At 46.8% G+C, this 21,544-nt stretch overlaps 1 protein-coding gene across 2 annotated transcripts in view; it reads right to left on the bottom strand.

The window, feature by feature from the left end:
* The window catches only part of bop1 (BOP1 ribosomal biogenesis factor), a 179,306-nt gene that overhangs the window by 142,768 nt on the left and 14,994 nt on the right, over positions 1 to 21,544 (bottom strand). Inside the window, exons 2-3 of one of the 2 annotated variants that reach the window (XM_070881892.1) lie at positions 6,643 to 6,867; positions 1,873 to 2,007 (exon numbers count right to left, since the gene is read on the bottom strand). In XM_070881892.1, the coding sequence (XP_070737993.1) occupies positions 1,873 to 2,007; positions 6,643 to 6,867 (360 nt within the window). The remainder of the gene's footprint in view (positions 1 to 1,872; positions 2,008 to 6,642; positions 6,868 to 21,544) is intronic. The other variant, XM_070881893.1, reaches the window with a different exon arrangement.

Genomic DNA, 21,544 nt, shown 5'->3' on the forward strand with positions numbered 1-21,544 from the left:
AATCCCCACAGGAACTATATCCGACACAGGACGCGTACACAACCTCCGCCGCGCCCCCGCCCCCGCCCCCCCCCCCCGCGCTAGAACGTCTGCAGCGAAACCAGATGACCAGATGTCAGGAACGAACACCTCAGCGCTCAGGAATGAAGGCGCTCAGCGGGTGTGGGGAGCGACTGTTTGGAGCGGTGCAGAGGCTCAGTCGGGAGCCGAAGGAGGCTCGAGGCAGCGAGAGCAAGCACCCCGAGGAGATCTGTGCGGGCTGCGAAGGAGGAGGGAGTGTCTCCGCCGAGAGCACAGGGAGCAGCCGAGCGTGGGCCAGGCCCGGTGGAGTTGGCCGATTTAAAAAAAAAAACAGTAGGACCCTCTGCAACTGGCCTCGATGGCCTGGTTCAGGAGGAGGGCGAACATCAGCTGCAGTTGTCACCAATCCTTGCTGTCGTTATTTTCGGGGTGCATGTTCACACAGGCACAGTGCAAGAGCCGGTGAACGGCCTGCGCGGAACCGTTCAGATTACTGCGCTGTCGCGCGCAAACCTTAGCGGAAACGTTGGTCGTCACCCCGACGACTATCGAATGACCCCTGATGGGAAGTGGGTGTACAAATGGTTATCGGGGTACGACACGAGTGCAGTTCAGCTCTCACCACCCTCGCACAGTGGGACAGCCTCCTGACATTCATCAGAGGTACCAGGCTCGTCTGTGATCCGGGGAACAGTACCCCGATGATAGGGGGAGAAGAGATTGGTCAGCAACATATGGAGGCAACAGATTACGGTGTGACACAGCTGTCCTATAAACTGTAGAGCAGAGGGATTCACGTGTCAGCTTGGCTTAGCTGCTGGCAACCTTGCCTGCTGGTCAGAAGGTTATGGGTTCAAGGCCTGCTCCGAGACTTAAGCACATAATCCAAGGGGGTGCTACATTGTCAGAGGTGCCGCCTTTCCAATGAGGCATTAAACCATCTCCATGTTTGGCTGGATGTAAAAGATCCAATGGCACTGTTCACAGAACAAGAGAGTTCTCTCCAGTGTCCTGGCCAACATTCCTCCCTGAATCAACACCACCAAAAACAGATTATCTGGTTATTCCTTCTTTTGCTCTTTGCGTGTTTGACTACGTGACGGTGACTGAGCAGCCTCAGAACGCCTGGATGCGTAATACAACCAATGAAGTACTTTTGGAGTGCAGTCACTGTTGTAATGTAGGAAACATGGCAGCCAATTTGCACACAGCAAGATCCCACAAACAGCAATGTGAGACAAATAACCAGTTAATCTGTTCTGGTGATTGATGTTGGTGGACGGATAAATATTGGCCAAGTTACCTCGTTTTCAACGATTCCTAGTGCCATGGAATCCTTCAAATCCACCCGAGAGGATAGACGGCACCTTGATTTCACATCTTAGCCAAAAGACAGTGCAGCGGAACTCCCTCCGCCTGGATTTTGTGCTCAAGTCCCTGGAGTGGGTTTATGAACCCATGACCTTCTGACTCAGACGAGAATGCCACCACTGAAGCCACATCTGAAACCATAAGCAAACAGTGCCTAAGGCTCAGCACTTGGGCAAGGTACCAGGGAACTAACTGCGAGCTGCACCTTACTGCAGCAAGAGTCAGCATACAAAGGAGAGGAGAAAACTTGGCGGGGTGGGGGAAAAAAAAGAGAAGACGAAGATTCTCCAGTGAGCGGTTTAACAATGGGAGCCTTCTCCTGCAGCAGGAGGCTCCAAGGCACTGTGTCAAATACGAGTGAGCTCTCAACAGGATTGGCCCGGAACCAAAATCAGCAACTTGGCCCGTGTACTTGAGTCACACAAATTAGCTCCTTCAAAACGGTTAAAAGCGCATGCAACAAAAGCCGCCTCTCCTTACCTCCTCGTCCGAAGTGTCCTCTTGGTACTCATCTCCTGGAGAGGTTGGCCCCTGCTGCTCCAGGCGCTGACTGCTGTCCGATTCCGCCAACTTTCCACTGCTCTTGCCTTCCTCCTTTCTGGCAACTTGGCCGATCTGGGAGAGAGAGCGAGCGAGCGAGCCGCAAAAACAAAAGGTGGAAGCTGTTAGTACAGTGCGTGCGAGGGTTAAAACGACACACAGTGGATTGCTTCGAGCAACCATCCAATTCAGTGCTCCGTCACTCACTGTCAGCTTGCGCCCTGTGGACCGGCTCAGGAGCCAGGTAGCTCATTCAAGTCACATTCCAGTCAGTGGGTGGGCTGGCTTCACATCACATAGAACACAACAACTATCCTGGAGCGGATCCGGGGTTTGTTTTGTCCTGACAAGTGAGGAGTTCTACTGTCGGGGAAAGAGTTCGCCTTGTCACTCCAGGATCAGAATCAAGCACACCGTCTGGTACAGTAGAGGCCAGATTACACACACTACGGTTGTATTTGCAATATACATTAATGATTTAGACAAAGGAATTGAATGTAATATCTCCAAGTTTGCAGATGACACTAAGCTGGGTGGCAGTGTGAGCTGTGAGGAGGATGCTAGGAGGCTGCAGGGGGACTTGGACAGGTTAGGTGAATGTACAAATGCATGGCAGATGCAGTATAATGTGGATAAGTGTGAGGTTATCCACTTTGGTGGGAAAAAAAGGAAGGCAGATTATCTGAATGGTGACAGATTAGGAAAAGGGGAGGTGCAACGAGACCTGGATGTCATGGTACATCAGTCATTGAAGGTAGGCATGCAGGTACAGTAGGCAGTAAAGAAAGCAAATGGCATGCTGGCCTTCATAGTGAGGGGATTTGAGTATAGGAGCAGGGAGGTCTTACTGCAGTTGTACAGAGCCTTGGTGAGGCTACATCTGAATATTGTGCACAGTTTTGGTCACCTAATCTGAGGAAGGACGTGCTTGCTATTGAGAGTGTGCAGAAGGTTCACCAGACTAATTCCCGGGATGGCAGGACTGACATATGAAGAAAGACTGGATCGACTAGGCTTAGATTCACTGGAATTTAGAAGAATGAGAGGGGATCTCATAGAAACATATAAAATTCTGACGGGATTGGACAGGTTAGATGCAGGGAGAATGTCCCCGATCCTGGGGAAATCCAGGACCAGGGTTCACAGTCTAAGGATAAGGGGTAAGCCATTTAGGACTGAGATGAGGAGAAACTTCATTCAGAGAATTGTGAAACTGTGGAATTTTCTACCACAGAAAGTTGTTGAGGCCAGTTTGTTAGATATATTCAAAAGGGAGTTAGATGGGGCCCATACGGCTAAAGGGATCAAGGGGTATGGAGAGAAAGCAGGAATGGGGTACTGAAGTTGCATGATCAGCCATGATCATATTGAATGGTGGTGCGGGCTCGAAGGGCCGAATGGCCTACTCCTGCACCTATTTTCTATGTTTCTATTACCTGGAATTTAGAAGGCTAATGGGTTTTCTGATCGAAGTTTTCATGATATGAAGGGGAACTGATAGGGAAGAGAGAGAGAGAGAGAGAGAGAGAGAGAGAAAGAGAGAGAGAGAGAGAGAGAGAGAAACTATTGCCACTGGTTGGGGAGTCATTCCTAGGGGATATCGTCTAAATATTAAAGCCAGACCTTTCAGGAGTGAAGTTAGGAAACACGTCTACAAGCAAAGGTGGTAGAAGTTTGGAACTCTCTCCCACAAGGGCAATTGATGCTATTGTTAATTTTAGATCAGAGATCGATAAGAGTTTTGTTAACCAAAAGTATTAAGGGATATGGCCAAGGGAATATGGAGTTAGTTCACAGATCAGCCATGATCTTTTTGAACAGGCTCGAGGGACTAAATGGCCTGTTCCTATGTCTCTGGGCGCAGGGTAAAGAATCAACTACTTTGCCCGCCCAAACCTTGGTGGGTGGGTGGGGTAAAGAGTTGGGCTGCTTGTGCCCTGGAAGTTATAGCTTGGACAGTGACATACAAGTCAGCAGATTGTTACGAACCATTCAGCTCTACTTCTGAAGGCCACAGGAGGCCTTTCACCACATCACAACCCTGCGAGATTGGACCCACTCCCTGTGCTGCTCCTTCTCCAGATACTCTGTCACCACAATCTCAATCAACACGAGATGTTTTTAAAACTTTTTTTTTTAAAGTTTAAAAACAGTATTGGGCGAGGCAGCAGTATATCATGAGAGACCTGGAACAGACTGGAGGACTATTCCGTTAGGTAGGATGTGACGGAACGGGATTGGACCTGGTTCCAATTAAACGACCTGAAGACAGCGTGGACTAGATTTACCCGCCAATTAACTATGGCTGGGCAGATTATCTAGCCCATAATAGGTCTCGACATAAAATCAAAGCTTGGTGAAAATGAGCACGGTTACACAAGCTGCTAGCCAACATCTTTGCTCTCCCTCTCTGTACACTCCAAGTGAGGGTGTCACAATGTTAAATTGCAGAAAGTATTTGCTCCCAGCGGCAGACACTGCAGATTTCCCAATGATTTGCTTACCTTTGCTATTCAAATTATGAAACATTTTTGATCAATGGATAGGCAATTTTTACCTTCGTATCAGACATAATGGTCATTCACAACCGAATGTTAAAGGATGAAAATTCCACCCAAGTGATACCGACCGCTGGGTCACCAATCCCCTATACCGATCACCAGGTCACCAATCCCCTATACCGATCGCCGGGTCACCAATCCCCAATACTGATCGCTGGGTCACCAATCCCCAATACTGATCGCTGGGTCACCAATCCCCAATACCGATCACCAGGTCACCAATCCCCTATACCGATCGCCGGGTCACCAATCCCCAATACTGATCGCTGGGTCACCAATCCCCAATACCGATCGCTGGGTCACCAATCCCCGATACCGATCGCTGGGTCACCAATCTCCTATTCTGGGTCAGCAATCTCCTATAACAACAGCCTACTGCATTTACAATTGTTCCAGTCCTCTGAACAATTAAGTGAAGACATACTTGCAACATAAATGCCACAGCTACTAGAGTAGGTCATTGACTGAGTATTCTGTGGCAAATGACTCACCTACTGACTCCTCAAAGCCTCTCCATCATCTACAAGACACAAGTCAGGAGTGTGATGGAATACTCTCCACTGTGCAGCTCCAACAACACTCAAGAAGCTTGACACCACCCAAGAAAAAGCAGTCCGCTTGAGCGGAACCCCATTGTCTAAATATCTACTCTCTCCACCACCGATGCACTATGTACCAGTACAGGACGCACTGCAGCAACTCGCCTAGGCTTCTTCGGCAGCACCTCCCAAACCCATGACCTCTACCACCTAGAAGGAGAAGGGCAGCAGGTGTTAGGAAACACCATCACTGCTAAGAGCCCCTCCAGGTCACACACCATACTGACTTGGAAATATATTGCCATTCCTTCATCATCGCTGGGTTACATCCTAGAACTCCCTCCCTAACAGCACTGTGGGAGTACCGTCACCATCACCTTCTTGGGGCAACGAGGGATGGAGCATAAATGCCAGACTTGCCCACTTCCTATAATTTTTTTGTCTAATCTCATGCGGACCGCAGCGGTTCAAGGCAATGGCTCACCTACACCTTCTCGAGGGCAATTAGGGATAAGCAATAAATACCGGCCTTGCCAGCGATGCCCACGTCCCAGGAACAATTTCTTTTTTTTTTAAATGCCAGTGTCTGCTCTCTGTTTGAAAGCCAACAAGCCATCATCTGTGATGGTTGTCCAATTAGAGGATCCGGTCAGTTAGGCTCACGTCAGGAATCGGAGAGACAGTGCTGAAATGATCCAACTCTATCTTGATCAACAGCTCAGTAGCCAGCAGTTGCCTGAGCCTTGGGATGCATGTGACAAGCTTGCCTTCATTCTTTAGTTGAGTTTATACGCTTGCATCACAAGCATTCGCTAATATTAAAAGATTGCAACTCCATGTGCACAATCATGTGCACTTACACAAGGAATTCAAAGGACAGTTGTTATTTTGGCAAACACAACCAGTTCTCCAAGTACAGAATTATGGAATCTTACAGCACAAAGGCCATTTGGCTCATCATGCTTGTGCTGGCTCTTTGAAAGAATTATCCAATTAGCTCCACTTCCTATTCTTTATATTAAGAAATTAAGCATTTCATCTTTTTTATCCCTTTGGATTCTGCATAGTTTTACATTTCATAATAGGCTTTTTAGCCTGAACCACATTGTCCATCAGGGTGATGATTCCCACCAGTTTGGAGAGATATGATGAGACAGTGAACAGTGTGTACTAGTTCTGATAGATACCCCAATGAAATACTGGCCCTGCTGATGACATATTATCTTATATAGTTCAAGCGTAAAGTCAAGTTTACTTTCATAGGTGTGGGCTTGCCAATTGAAGCTGGCATTTTGTGCTCAAATAAGAAGTATGGAAAGAAGTCTGAATTGTACAATGTGTTTACAGTGGAGATGCCCAACAAAGCAACTTCCTAAACTCAACAAAGTGCCAAATGAAGCACAAGCACGACAGAGGATGGGCAATATTAGATGAGCACAAGCCCCTTCTTCAGCCAGACCTCCAAAAGCTGTGTTAGCAACAATCCAAGTTCAGGTCACTTCCCCATCATCCCAGCTAGAGATGGCTTGTCCCACAAACATTGGCCATCATGTTCAGGACACATGACCTTTCCCAGGGAATAAAAAGACATCACAGCCATTGTAACTCACCTTAACATCCAGCTTGCTGAACTTATCCTTCATACTCTTCTCTTCAACTCCACGACCATCATCGTCCACACCCTCCTCCTCCTCCTCCTCCTCGCCATCATTATCCCCCTCACCACCGCTATCACTCCCTGAATCTTCCAAGCCAGAGAAAAGGCTCTCATCACTGTCCGTTAAGTCACCTCCATCCTCAGCCTCATCGAGTGCTGCATTTTCAAAGATAGGAAGCTGTCAAGTAAGGACACACATGCAAAAAAAATTAAGTATTTCAAATTAAACTAGCAGATCACCCGCGGCAAGGATCAACATAAGGTGGAGGACAGGGACTTCTCATGCCATTTACAGGTTGAACCTCCCTTGTCCAGAACTCCCTTATCCAGAACCACCCCTCATCCAGAGCCATTCCCAGCCACCGGGTGGCGTACGTGCAGAACTCCGACATGAACAAATTGAAATCCTTCCTCGCTGTCGACTCCCGCAATCGCTGGCCTGACCCCACGATCCACTGCCCGCCACCCCCCCGCCCACGATCTCTCTGCCGTACTCCCAGCCCCAAGCCAGCCAGCCCCGATATCCCCTTGCTCAGTACCTCAGTACCTGTACCATTCAATTTAACATGACCACCCCTCGTCCAGAAAAATCCCTTATCCAGAACAGGCCAGGTCCCAAGGGTTTCGGATAAGGGAGGTTTAACCTGTCACACACAATGGATTACTTGACTATAGTAAAACCTTACCTGCTGCCCCTTTAAGTCCAAGGCCTTCGTACTTTGTAAAACGACACATTCAGAGGTCAATTACAGACCAATCGCTCTTCAGCTCATTAATTAGAGAATATTTTCTGTTACATACTCCCAGAAAGCAGCAGGAATTAACCAGCTTTCTAGATTACTTTTTAAGTACGAATCTTAAGCAGTCAAGAACACGAGAAGCAGAAGACAATGTTAGTCTATCCTCCATCACATCCTCAGTACAGAGGAAGCAACTGGAACACTGAATGACCGAACTGATTGACTTGCTGCTGCCAAAGGGTGGCATTCAGACAAGCACGTGTTTTCTCTCAGCCTCAGATCCAAGAACCCCCTCAGTCTCACCTCTTCAACTCCCGGAGATGAGGAGGAACTACTTCTCTCAGAGGTCCGTGAATCTTTTGAATTCTCTGCACCAGAGAGCTGTTGGCTGGGTCATTGAATATATTTAAGGTGAAGATAGACAGATGTGTGAATGATAGGAGAGTCAAGGGTTATGGGGAGAAAGCAGAGAAGGGGAGTTGAGGCCAAGATCAGATCAGCCATGATCTTATTGAATGGCGGATCAGCCTTGCGGGCCAAATGGCCTACTCCTGCTCCTGATGAGGCTCGCAGCACAAGAGAAAGCGATTTTTGTTTTACAATTTATGCTCTACTGGGCTGTGCACTGATGCAGGCACAGACGTTAATGAGCACCATTCATAGGAGGAGCTGGATTATTACCTGCTGAGGATCTGGTTTGACGTTTTGTAATGATGTTTAGAAACATAGCTCAATTCCCTCCCTCCCGTCACCCCAGCCTGGGGTAGGAAGCGTTTCATATATTAGAGGGCATGACAGCAGCCAGACCCAGATATGATCCTTGCTTCAGCAAGTTCCTGATCCATGTCACTGTGCAGTGACTAGCACAGGTCAGACACTCTCGGAGAGGCAGCACCAATCCTGCCAGGCCGTTTGGAACATTGCCTCCTGGCCTACCCTGAGCAGCAATGGCAGAGATGTATGTGGGAGCAGATCCCTCGGCCTGAAGACTGAAGTAAGGATAGGGATTAACTTAGAGTAAAAAGTATTAAGAAAAGGAATAGTGTTTTAATTTAAAAAAGGTTTAAAATGCAGGTACTGCAATGTGTAGAATGTGGAAAATAAATGAGGGGAGCCATTAATGTGTAGGAAGATCTAGACTCGGCAGTATTAACAAAAACCTGGCTGCAAACTGGAAAAGAATGGAAAATCAACATCAGGATATGATATTTAGGATAGAAACATGATAAAATGTTGTCAAATTTACAATTTTGCTAAAAGAGGAACAATGTAGACAAGGGGCACAGACAGTCAAGATGGCTGGAGCTCAAAGTTAAATATTTTTTAAGTTATGTGAGTAAGGGGGTATTACAGACCTCAGGGAAATTCAGGGAAGGAAAAGGAAGAGGAAATCTGCAGACAGATTAAAAAGATGAGTAGGAACAACAAAACGATTGTTCTGGGAGATTTTAATTATCAGCTGATGGATTGGGACAGAGAGGGAGTAAAGGGAGAAAGGGGAATGGAATTCCTAAAGCGTGTACAGGAGTGTGCGAGTGGGCCGGAGGTGTTGTTAGATCCGGCTATGAGTAATGCAGTGTATCAGATAGACCAGCTGAATGTGGGTGAGGACCGTCTGGGAATAGTGACCACAATGTATAACGAGGTTTAAGATCAGACTTAGAGAGAGGGGAAAAAACTAGTACGAACACTCAAAACGCACGATTGGATGCCGGTAGATTTTAGAACGGGAGAAGTATGCGAGCTGAGGCGTGGGTGAAAGAATAAATTGACGCACAGGACTGTATAGAAACAGTGGAAAGTTTTTAAAACCGTGATTGCAAAGATAGAGAATAAGCGTATTCCATTAATATAGCAAAAACAACTAGCGCACTGAGGAACACTTTAGAATCTTGAAATAAGGATAAAATTGCCATAAGGGGGAAATAGTTCGAAATAGCTAGCGCGGATTTCAAAAGGGATAATCATGACAGCAGCTCACTGCACTGGAGCCAGGATTTTGTGCTCGAGTCCCTGGAGTGAGACTTGAACCCATAACCTTCTGACTCAAAGACGAGAGTGCTACCCACTGAGACACGGCAGGCACCACGACATCCGTCCAATGCACAATGCCTTCTAAAGCTACTGTAGAACTTTACGCTGAAGTATTCTTTTAATTTGGAGTTTGGCAGCGAGACCTACTGTATGTGAGCAGCAGAGGTACAATTCCTACTGCATGAGCTCTCTTGGCACACGCGGAGTAACCCAACACCTTGAAACCCTAACTGGAGGAAGCAAGCCGTTCTCGCACTCGGTCTCCTTTCCTGTAGGGGTCCATTTGACTGCAATCAAACGAGCCTCGCAGGCTTTTCCCTCCGCGCGCCCCACCCCGCCCCCAAGATGTTTTATGCTTCTCAGTGAGACAAACAGACTGAAAACAAAACACAATCATTCCACATCCAACAATGGAACTGGCCACTGCTGCTAAATTGCTCTGCACCTCCTGACCCCCAAGTCCTCACAGTAAGAGGTAGCAGAAATATTAATACAGTAACTCCACCACCACATTCCACGGACCAAAAAACTTCCAACAGATCAATCTATTCGAGCACATCTGGTACACGAGCAACCCTGCAACTCAAGAGGCCTGGAGAGTGAGCGAAGCCAATTGCTCCTCTCTCCCCTTCGGCTTCATACAAACATACGAGCAATGACAGACAGGAAGAGACCCTCTGCTCCATCCAGCCTGGCCCACACTATTTCTTTTTAACGCATGCACGGGATGTGGATTTCGCTGGCAAAGCCAGCATTTATTGCTCATCCCTAATTGCCCTCGAGAAGATGGTGGTGAGTTGCCTTCTTGAACCACTTCGGTCCGTGTGGTGAAGGTACTCCCATAGTGCTGTTGAGGAGGGTGTCACTTTGTCGTAGCGGTTTGGTACAACTGAGTGGCTTGCTAGGCCATTTCAGAGAGCAGTTAAGAGTCAACCACATTGCTGTGGGTGTGGAGTCACATATCGGCCAGACCGGGTAAGGGCAGTAGATTTCCTTCCCTAAAGGACAGTAGTGAACCAATTGGGGTTTTACAACACTCCGATAGTTTCATGGTCACCATTACTGATAAGAGCTTTTTTATTCCACATTTATTTCATTAACTGAATTTAAATTCCCCAGCTGCCATCGTGGGATTTGAAGTCAATACTCCAGATCATTAGTCCAGGCCTCTGGATTACTGCTCCAGAAACATACCGTTCCCGCTTTCAATTGCGGTACCTCGCATATCACAGTATATACTCTGTCCCATCCGAAACCATGTGGTCTCCTTGGACACACACAAGTTGTAGTTGTTGGGAGAGGCAAAAAAATGGATAAAAAACCCATTGGAGGGGAAAATAAATCTGGGAAATTCCTCTTCGACCCATCTGTAAGAGGTGATGTCCGTCCCAGCCAGAAATAGACCCAGCTCGCGCTTGAAGGAATTTGGCGAATTAGCATCCATCGCACGAGACGGCAGCCTGTTCCAAAGGTCCCGTATTCTCTGGGAAAGAAACCACCTCCTAATATCTAACCTAGATCTGGCCTCGTACAATTTAAATGTGATCCCCGGTCCTCCCTAACCTGTTTAATTGGAACAAACTGTCAACTGGAACATAGTCTATTCTCTTCATTATCTATAAACCTCAACCAGGAGGTGTCACAGCGATACCAAGACAGTGACGACTGATTATCATATGCACACCTCAGGAGGAGCCGGTAGTTAAAGACAGAACAACTTCAACAGAAACGCCCCAGTGTGCTTTGTAAACAGGCACTCAGCCAGGAAAGGTGAGGAAGGGGGATGACAACGGTTTCTCAAAAGAGATGGGTTTTGAGAAGGTTTTTTAAAAAAGGTGGAGGGGGAGTTCCACAAACTATAATGGGGTGGGTTATAATTATTCAGAATGGGAAGTAGATCAGATCCTGGAGCAGTTCAGAAAGCATCGACATGAGAATTTTTTTTAAATACGAGGGCATGTTGTTATGATCTGGAACGCACAGTCTCTGATCTATAAGCACATTGAGTTGTAACTTTCAAAAGGAAATTGGATAAATACTTGAAGGGGACACATTTGCAGAGCTACGGGGGAGTGGGACTAATTGGAGAGCTCTTTCAAAGAGCCAGCAAAGACACAGTGGGCCTCATGGTCTCCTTCTGTGCTGTTATTATTCAATGAATAGTCTCAACATTCACGTAGATCACATCACGTAGCAGCCTCGAGGCCAGAAAGTGACCTGATCTGAGCTGACTGCTAATCTAGACCTCAATGCAGATTTCAGCCAAAGTTACTAGAAGCCAGGCACATCAAAGGCAAATCTTCTCCAGCCAGTTGTCGTGAGGCAGCTTTTCCAACCCCTCACCGTTAATACATCTCTCGGGTAAGGAGATTTTTAAAAATCTTTCATCTCTGCCTTTTTTTGAGCCGAGAGAACATTGAAAAAATATTTGATGCTGAAATCACATCTCTCCGCGATGTTTCGATTTCAGAATGTACTCTGGCTGGGGGACTTCAATATCCATCACCAAGAGTAGCTTGGTAGCACCACAACTGACTGAGCTGGCCGAGACCTGAAGGACATAGCTGCCAGACTGGGCCTGTGGCAGGTGGTGAGAGAACCAACACGAGGGAAAAACCTATTTGGCCTCGTTCTCACCAATCTATCTGTCGCAGTTGCATCTGTATTGGTCGGCGTGATCACCAAAGTCCCGTCTTCACACTGAGGAGACTTGCCATCGTGTTGTGTGACACTGCCACTGTGCTAAATGGGATAGATGTAGAACAGATCTCGCAGCTCAAAACTGGGCATCCATGAGACGCTGCAGGCCACCAGCAGCAGCAGAATTGTATTCCACCACAATCTGTAACCTTGTGGCCTGGCAAACCCCTCACTTTACCAGTACCATCAAGCCAGGGGACCAACCCTACTTCAAGGAGTGCAGAAGAGCATGACAGGAGCAGCACCAGGTGTTTCTGAAAATAAGGTGCCAACCTATTGAAGCTGCAACACAGGACTACATGCACGCTAAGCAGTGGAAACACCATGCTAAAGACACAGCTAGGCGATCCCACAACCAATAGATCAGATCAAATCTCTGCAGTCCAGCCATATCCAGTCGTGAATGGTGTTGGACAATTAAACAACTAACAGGAGAAGGCGGCTCCACGAGCATTCCCATCCTTAATGGTGACGGAGCCCTGCACACGAATGCAAAAGCGTTTGCAACCATCTTCAGCCAGAAGTGCCGAGTGGATGATCTATCTCAGCCTCCTCCGGAGGTCTCCACCATCACAGAAGCCAGTCTTCAACCAATTCGATTCACACCACGTGATATCAAGAAATGGCTGAGCCCATTGGATACAGCAAAGGCTATGGGCCCCAACAACATCCCAGCTGTCGTGCTCCAGAACTAGCCGCGCCTCTAGCCAAGCTGTTCCAGTACAGCTACAACACTGACATCTACCCGACAATGTGGAAAATTGCCCAGGTATGTCCTGTCCACAAAAAGCAGGACAAATCCAATCCGACCAATTACCACCCCAGCTGTCTACTCTCAATCATCAGCAAAGTGATGGAAGGTATCATCAACAGTGCTATCAAGTGGCACTTACTCACCAATAACCTGCTCACCGATGCTCAGTTCGGCTTCCGACACTCAGCTCGGCTTCCGACACTCAGCTCCAGACTTCATTACAGCTTTGGTCCAAACATGGACAAAAGAGCTGAATTCCAGAGGTGAGGCGAGAGTGACTGCCTTTCACATCAAGGCAACATTTGACTGAGCGTGACATCAAGGAGCCCCAGTAAAATTGAAGGAGGGAACTCTCCACTGGCTGGAGTCAGACCTAGCACAAAGGAAAAAGGAAGATGGTTGTGGTTGTTAGAGGTCAATCATCCCAGCCCCAGGACATCACTGCTGGAGTTCCTCAGGGCAGTGTCCTAGGCCCAACCATCTTCAGCTGCTTCATCAATGACCTTCCCTCTATCATAAGGTCAGAAGTGGGGATGTTCACTGATCACTGCACAGTATTGATTTCCATTCGCAGCTCCTCAGATAATGAGGCAGTCCATGCTCGCATGCGTCAAGATATAGATGACATTCAGGCTTGGACTGATAAGTGGCAAGTAACATTCATATCACACAAGTGCCAGGCGATGACCATCTCCAACAAGCGAGAGTCTAACCACCTCCCCTTGATATTCATTGGCATTACCATCGCCGAATCTCCAACCATTGACCCTGGAAGTCACCATTGCCCAGAAACTTAACTGGACCAGCAACATAAATACTGTGGCAACAAGAGCGGGTCAGAGGCTGGGTATTCTGCGGCAAGTGTTTCACCTCCTGACTCCCCAATGCCTTTCGACCATCTACAAGGCAGAAGTCAGGAATAAGAACATAAGAAATAGGAGCAGGAGTAGGCCATACGGTCCCTCGAGCCTACTTCGCCATTTAATAAGATCATGGCTGATCTGATCCTGGACTCAGCGCCACTTCCCTGCCCGCTCCCCATAACCCCTTATCCCCTTATCATTTAAGAATGTGATGGAATACTCACCATTTGCCTGGGTGAGTGCAGCTCCAACACTCAAGAAGCTCAACACCATCTAGGACAAAGCAGCCCGCTTGATTGGCACCTCATCCACCACCTTAAACATTCACTCCCTCCACCGGCACACCGTGGCTGCAGTGTGTACCATCTACAAGATGCACTGTAGCAACTCGCCAAGGCTTCTTCAGCAGCACCTCCCAAACCCACAATCTCTACCATTTAGAAGGACAAGAGCAGCAGGCGCATGGGAACGCCATCACCTGCAAGTTCCTCTCTAAGTTACACACCACCTGACTTGGAAATATATCGCCGTTCCTTCATCGCTGCTGGATCAAAATCCTGGAACTCCCTCCCTAACGGCACTGTGGGAGTTGCAGGAGGACTGCAGCGGTTCAAGAAGATGGCTCACCATGACCTTCTTAAGGGCAATTAGGGATGGGCGATAAATTCTGGCCTTGCCAGTGGCTCCTCCATCCCATGAACGAATAAAAAAAAACTCAGGCCACAGTTATAGTCCACAGAGTGAAGTGAGTGGATCAGTCGACTTTACCATAGTTCTGTGGCCCTGATTTACACTATTTGGCTACACACCAGTACTTTATCCAAATAAGCTAGAGGGCACGATCTTAGAATAAGAAGCCGCCCATTTAAAACAGAGATGAGGAGAAATTTCTTCTCTCAGAGGGTTGTGATTCTGTGGAATTCGCTGCCTCAGAGAGCTGTGGAGGCTGGGACATGGAATAAATTTAAGACAGAAATAGACGGTTTCTTAATCGATAAGGGGATAAGGGGTTATGGGGAGTGGGCAGGGAAGTGGAGCTGAGTCCATGATCAGATCAGCCATGATCGTATTAAATGGCGGAGCAGGCTCGCGGGGTCGTATGGCCTACTCCTGTTCCTATTTCTTGTGTTCTTATGAGTGCAGTGTACATTTACCGGAATGATACCTAGACTCCAAGGGTTAAATTATGAGGAGAGGTAAACAAACTAGGTCTGTAATGCCTGGAATTTAGAAGGTTGCGTGTAATTTGATCGAAGTTTTCAAGATATTAAGGGGAACATAGACAGAAACTATCCCAGTTGGTTGGGGAGTCTCGATTCAGGGACACTGTCTTAAAATTAGAGCCAAGACTTTCAGGAGTGAAGTTAGAAAATACTTCGACACACAAAGAGTGGTAAAAGTTTAGAACTCTCTTCAGGAATCAGCACTGATGCTAAGTCAATTGTTTATTTTAAATCGGAGATTGATCGATTTTTGTTAACCAAAGGTTTTTTTTAATATTTCATTCACAGGATGTGGGCATCACTGGCAAGGCCACCATTCATTGCCCATCCCTAACTGCCCGAGAAGGTGGTCGTGAGCCGCCTTCCTGAACCAATGCAGTCCATGTGGTAGTAAGGAATATAGGGCAAAGGCAGGTATATGGAGTTAGGTCATAGATGAGCCATGATCTCATTGAATGGCGGAACAGGCTCGAGGGGCCTCGTCCTGATCCTACGTCCCTAAGCCAAAGAGCATTATTCCACAAGTGATGGCCATAATCCAAATGGTTTATTTTGCTTAACTCGCCAAAAATTGTGGAAACAAGACATTTGGATCCACTCAGCACCTCATGTCTCTGTAAACAATTTACTTCTCAAATAAAGTGACTCGTGTCAGCAAACCAACAACCAATTTGGCCTTTCTGGTCGTGTTCATTTTTGAGGGATCAACATTGGCTCAAGTACCAGGAGAACATCCTGCTCGTTGAACAGCGCCAGCCCTGGCTCAGTGTAGCACTCACATCCCAGAGTCAGAAGGTTCAGGGTTCAAGCTCCAGTCCAGAGACTTGAGCGCGTAATTTAGGCTGACGATTCTGAGGGAACGCTGCACTGTCAGAGGTGCTGTCTTCTTTTCACAGACACGAACTCCTTCTGTGCTGTAAATGTCTATGATTCTCATTGTTGTTTATAGGACCTTGCTGTGCATAAATTGGCTATTTTGTTTCCCTATGCTACAACAGTGACCACAACTCTCAAGTACCTCATTAGCTGTGAAGGCATTTGGGACATTAAGACTCGATATAAATGCAAGTTCTTTCTGTAACATCCCACTGTACAGGCAGGGCTTTGCCTTAAAGACAGCACCTCCATATGCAGAATTGTACTGGGTTATAATGGTCAAATCCTGAAGTAAGATTTGAACCCTCTGACATGGAGGAGAGTGCGCTACTAACTAAGCCAAGCTACTAGCAGCCGAAATCTGTTCTGCTTGTGCACCAGAGAGTGAGGAAATAGGAGCGCGCGTGCACATGCACACAAACACACTCACAGAAACACACTGTAACCTCATGCACTGCAGTCCAAGAGCTATGCATATAAAAGCACTACATGGAAATCTGCCAGTATGAATCATATTTGTGGTCAATGCACAGTGCAAGTTTACAGACATTTATCAGTATACTGTGTTATGGAAAGCCATTCCAAGTGAAGAACTAGCACTCAAGATTTGCTGAGGAAATTAAATTGTTGCCTGCATGCACATACTAATCTGGTAGAAAGTGTTGGGCAGCACCTCGGTCGAGGAAGAAATCGTTGTTCTAAACCCAGACTAAGAATTTGAGAATAAATGCTGCTTTGGGAATGATAGCAAACACATCCTTGGGACCGACAATCCACGTGGGCCACAGGGACAGGGAGGGCACTGCAAAAAGACCGGGCAAAGTGACAGCGAATAATGAGAAGCAAGCTGATAAAAGTGAACTCAGTGACGGTTTTTCTCACTCCTACATTTTATTTGGATCAACCTGCAGCAAATAACTTAAAAACATTCACTCCTTTGGTGATACAAAGGGGGGCTTTCAGGGTAGATGCAGAGAGGATGGTTCCCCTTGTGGGGGAATCTAGAACTAGGGGGCATAGTTTCAGAATGTGGGGGTCACCCATTTAAAACGTAGACGAAGAGGAATTTCCTCTCAGAGGGTCATGAATCTGTGGAATTCTCTACCCCAGACAGCTGTGGAGTCTGGGTCATTGAATATATTTACGGTGGAAGTAGACAGATTTTTGAACGATAAGAGAGTCAAGAGTTATGGGGCGCGGGCAGGGAAGTGGAGCTGAGGCCAATCAGATCAGCCATGATTTTTTATTGAATGATGGAGCAGGCTCGAGGGGTCAAATGGCCGACTCCTACTCCTATTTCTTATGTTCTTATAAGTCAGTAACAACACACCAGCCGTCTGAACTGAAATGGGCCCCACGGAATAAAACCGCTGTACGCCAATCGAACGTCTGGCTGCAGACACAAGTTAGAAAAGCACTCCAGCATCCTTCAAGGCGCAGAGACTCGTGAATTTGTCACCTGTTAGTAGAATGTCATCTCCACACTGGCCTTTCAGGCGCGAGAGTGAATTTAAGAACATAAGAACATAAGAATTAGGAACAGGAGTAGGCCATCTAGCCCCTCGAGCCTGCTCCGCCATTCAACAAGATCATGGCTGATCTGGCCGTGGACTCAGCTCCACTTACCCGCCCGCTCCCCGCAACCCTTAATTCCCTTATTGGTTAAAAATCTATCTGTGATTTGAATACATTCAATGAGCTAGCCTCAACTACTTCCTTGGGCAGAGAATTCCACAGATTCACAACCCTCAGAGAAGAAATTCCTTCTCAACTCAGTTTTAAATTGGCTCCCCCGTATTTTGAGGCTGTGCCCCCTAGTCTCCCCGACCAGTGGAAACAACCTCTCTGCCTCTATTTTGTCTATCCCTTTCATTATTTTAAATGTTTCTATAAGATCACCCCTCATCCTTCTGAACTCCAACGAGTAAAGACCCAGTCTGCTCAATCTATCATCATAAGGTAACCCCCTCATCTCCTGAATCAGCGTGGTGAATCGTCTCTGTACCCTCTCCAAAGCTAGTACATCCTTCCTTAAGTAAGGTGACCAAAACTGCACGCAGTACTCCAGGTGCGGCCTCACCAATACCCTGTACAGTTGCAGCAGGACCTCCCTGCTTTTGTACTCCATCCTTCTCGCAATGAAGGCCAACATTCCATTCGCCTTCCTGATTACCTGCTGCACCTGCAAACTAACTTTTTGGGATTGACCCCCAGGTCCCTCTGCACCGCAGCATGTTGTAATTTCTCCCCATTCAAATAATATTCCATTTTACTGTTTTTTTTTTCCCTCAAGGTGGATGACCTCACATTTTCCGACATTGTATTCCATCTGCCAAACCTCAGCCCATTCACTTAACCTATCTAAATCTCTTTGCAGCCTCTCTGTGTCCTCTACACAACCCACTTTCCCACTAATCTTTGTGTCATCTGCAAATTTTGTTACACTACACTCTGTCCCCTCTTCCAGGTCATCTATGTATATTGTAAACAATTGTGGTCCCAGCACCGATCCCTGTGGCACACCACTAACCACCGATTTCCAACCTGAAAAGGACCCATTTATCCCGACTCTCTGCTTTCTGTTAGCCAGCCAATTCTCCATCCATGCTAATACATTTCTTCTGACTCCACGTACCTTTATCTTCTGCAGTAACCTTTTGTGTGGCACCTTATCGAATGCCTTTTGGAAATCTAAATACACCACATCCATCGGTACACCTCTATCCACCCTGCTCGTGATATCCTCAAAGAATTCCAGTAAATTAGTTAAACATGATTTCCCCTTCATGAATCCATGTTGCGTCTACTTGATTGTACTATTCCTATCTAGATGTCCCGCTATTTCTTTTATTTAAAGTGGGTTTCAACAAACCAATCCCATAGCTCTCCAGACACCCTTTCTTTTAAAAACATCTGAGCCTCTGTGCGGAATGGTTCTGTTCCCACAATACAGCACATCAATCTGAGCAAAAGGCCTCCATCCAAGTGTAGCAGGATGGAGTATCAGGAGGAGTTACCAGGCATAGTAAATCAGCGCTCTTCAGAAATTCCCAACGTTGCATGGTCTCCTGTGCGATCAGCAACTGTTAAGTTACATCTAAATGTAATAACTGCATTAAAACGGGGGAAAGTGGGGTAATGCAAAACAGCAGAGAAGCATTTAGGGATTCAGGTTCACAAGACATGCAAAGCATTACATCATGGATAAGACCATTCAGTAAAGCTGCTGGAATACTGGGTTTTATGGCAAGAGGCGTAGAATATAAAAGTCCAGATGTAACGGTGAAGCTGTATAAAACCTGAGTGAGACAACTGCTGGAGTGCTGAGCACATGCTGGGGCTGCTCACTATAGGAAGAATATATGAGGCAATAGAGAGGGTACCACACAGATTCACTCGGATGCTGCCTGGAATGAGGAACACCAACAAAAAATGTGCAGAACTGGGAGTATTTTCATTACAACAGAAGAGATTACAGAACGACTTGTTGGAGTTGTAAAACATGTATGAAGGGAAAGGATAAATAGCAACAGACTGTTTCTAGTGATTAAATGGATTAAAGAACAAGGCAATACAAGATTAAATGTGAGATATCACAGGATCTTGTTGGGCACAATGGCTGCCACATTTGCCGACATAATGATGGTGATTGTCCTGCAAAATAATTTGCTGTATGTGAAGCGCTTCAGGGTCCAATAAAGCAATATATAAATGTCGGCCTTCCTGATCGGTTACTGCACCAGGTTGCAAATAGAACATTGTGACAAGCTCAAGAGTAAAATTACTTGATGCACTGGAGCACTGGCCAACATTAAATGCTGCAGCCTTTAATTCTGAAGTGGCTGCTGCCCACTGAGCTAAGGTGACAGTCTAAAGACTCCACAGTGGCCCAGTTGGCTGTGTTCGATCACGATAAACTGCTATTGCTCGCTTCATGTACCTTATACAGTTCCATATTGGGGACATCAATCCTCCATTCTCCTCCTCTTCTTCCCCACCACAGTGCTGCGACTGTGCTAATATGCCTAGTTTAAAATTTCATTTTACTTTCTGCATTTTCATTTTACCTTCGTTTAAGATTGTACGAGAGTTGGACAGTTACTTGAGGATGAGGAACTTACAGGGTTACGGACAAAAAGCAGAAAGGGGATGGGACTAAGAACAATCACTCTTTCAAAGAGCCGGAAAAGGTACGGCGGGCCGAATTGCCTCCTTCTGTGCTGCAAGTTTCTAGGATTCTCTAAGAACGGAGGAGCTGACCCTGCCTAGCTCCGCCACTGAAAACCTCGCCATTATCGCAGTACAGACCGGATTTGTGACAGCACCTCAGTGTTCAGCTTCCGTCACCAAGGTGATTTACAGTGCAGTGCCAGGAGTACATTGCCCACATACTTTAACACTTTACCAAAAACTGGCATGCTTCACCGAAGGCTCAGTGGGCGAATTCACCACCTAGTGTGGCAACGGAGGTTGTAGACCAAGAGGCTGAGAGGAAACTTGATTGAGGTGTGTAAAATTATGAGCGGCCTAGATAGAGTGGATAGGGCGGACTATTTCCCTTAGGGAGGTCAATAACCAGGGGGCATAGATTTAAAGTAATGGGTAGAAGGTTTAGAGGGGATTTGAAGGGAAATATCTTCACCCAGAGGGTGGTGGGGGTCTAGAACTCACTGCCTGAAAGGGTGGTAGAGGCAGAAACCCTCACATTTAAAAAGTATTTGGATGTGCACTTGAAGTGCCGTAACCTGCAGGGCTACAGACCAAGAGCTGGAAAGTGGGATTAGGCTGGATAGCTTTTTGTCTGCTGGCGCTGGCACAGACACGATGGGCCAAATGGCCTCCTTCTGTGCCATAAATTTCTATGATTATAAGAAGACAACAGGTTCACTCAACAGTGCGTTCTGAGCTGATTTCAGCTGTTGGAATGCTAAAGGCCTTGGAAATTCAAGGGCTCGGAAAGTGGAAAATGAAGGGGAAAGAAAAAGTGTTTCTAATCCCGATTTCATTTTGCCAGTGGCCCCTGCCAGACAGTGTGCGCGTAAGTGGGAGTAAGGATCGAACTTGAAGGTCGCACCCACAGTTGAACATCCGACACATTTACTCTACGATCAAGCACAAAGAATTGGGCGGAGGAAGATACCAAAGGTGTGGGTAGCAGTCGAGTGGAGACACACCCCACATCCAGACCAGGTCAACACCTTCAGATACGGAGGGAGAGGGAAACAACTCAGCTGGGCTGCAGCCATTCTTAGCCATGTCTGCTTGCTCAGTTACCTTGAAGCGAAAACAGATTTGAGCAAGTTTGTTCATGTAGATTTGGCACACTGCAGCATGAACACTCCAGGCACAAGCACATCTCCGCTGGAAAATATCAGACTTGCATTTCACGACCACCGGATGTCTCAAAGCGCTTTAAAGCCAATGACGTTTTTGGAGTGTAGTCACTGTTGTAATGTGGGAAACACGGCAACCAATTTGCGCACAGCAAGCTCCCACAAACAGCACTGTGATAGTGACCAGATCATCTGTTTTTGTTGATTGAAGGATAAATATTGGCCAGGACACCCGATAGAACTCCTCTGCTCTTCTTCAAAATAGTGCCTTGGGATTATTCACGTCCACCTGAGAGAGCAGGCGGAGCCTCTGTTTACGCATCATCTGAAAA

Source organism: Pristiophorus japonicus, chromosome 5, assembly GCF_044704955.1.
Source record: "Pristiophorus japonicus isolate sPriJap1 chromosome 5, sPriJap1.hap1, whole genome shotgun sequence".
In the NCBI taxonomy this organism is placed as follows: Eukaryota; Metazoa; Chordata; class Chondrichthyes; family Pristiophoridae; genus Pristiophorus; species Pristiophorus japonicus.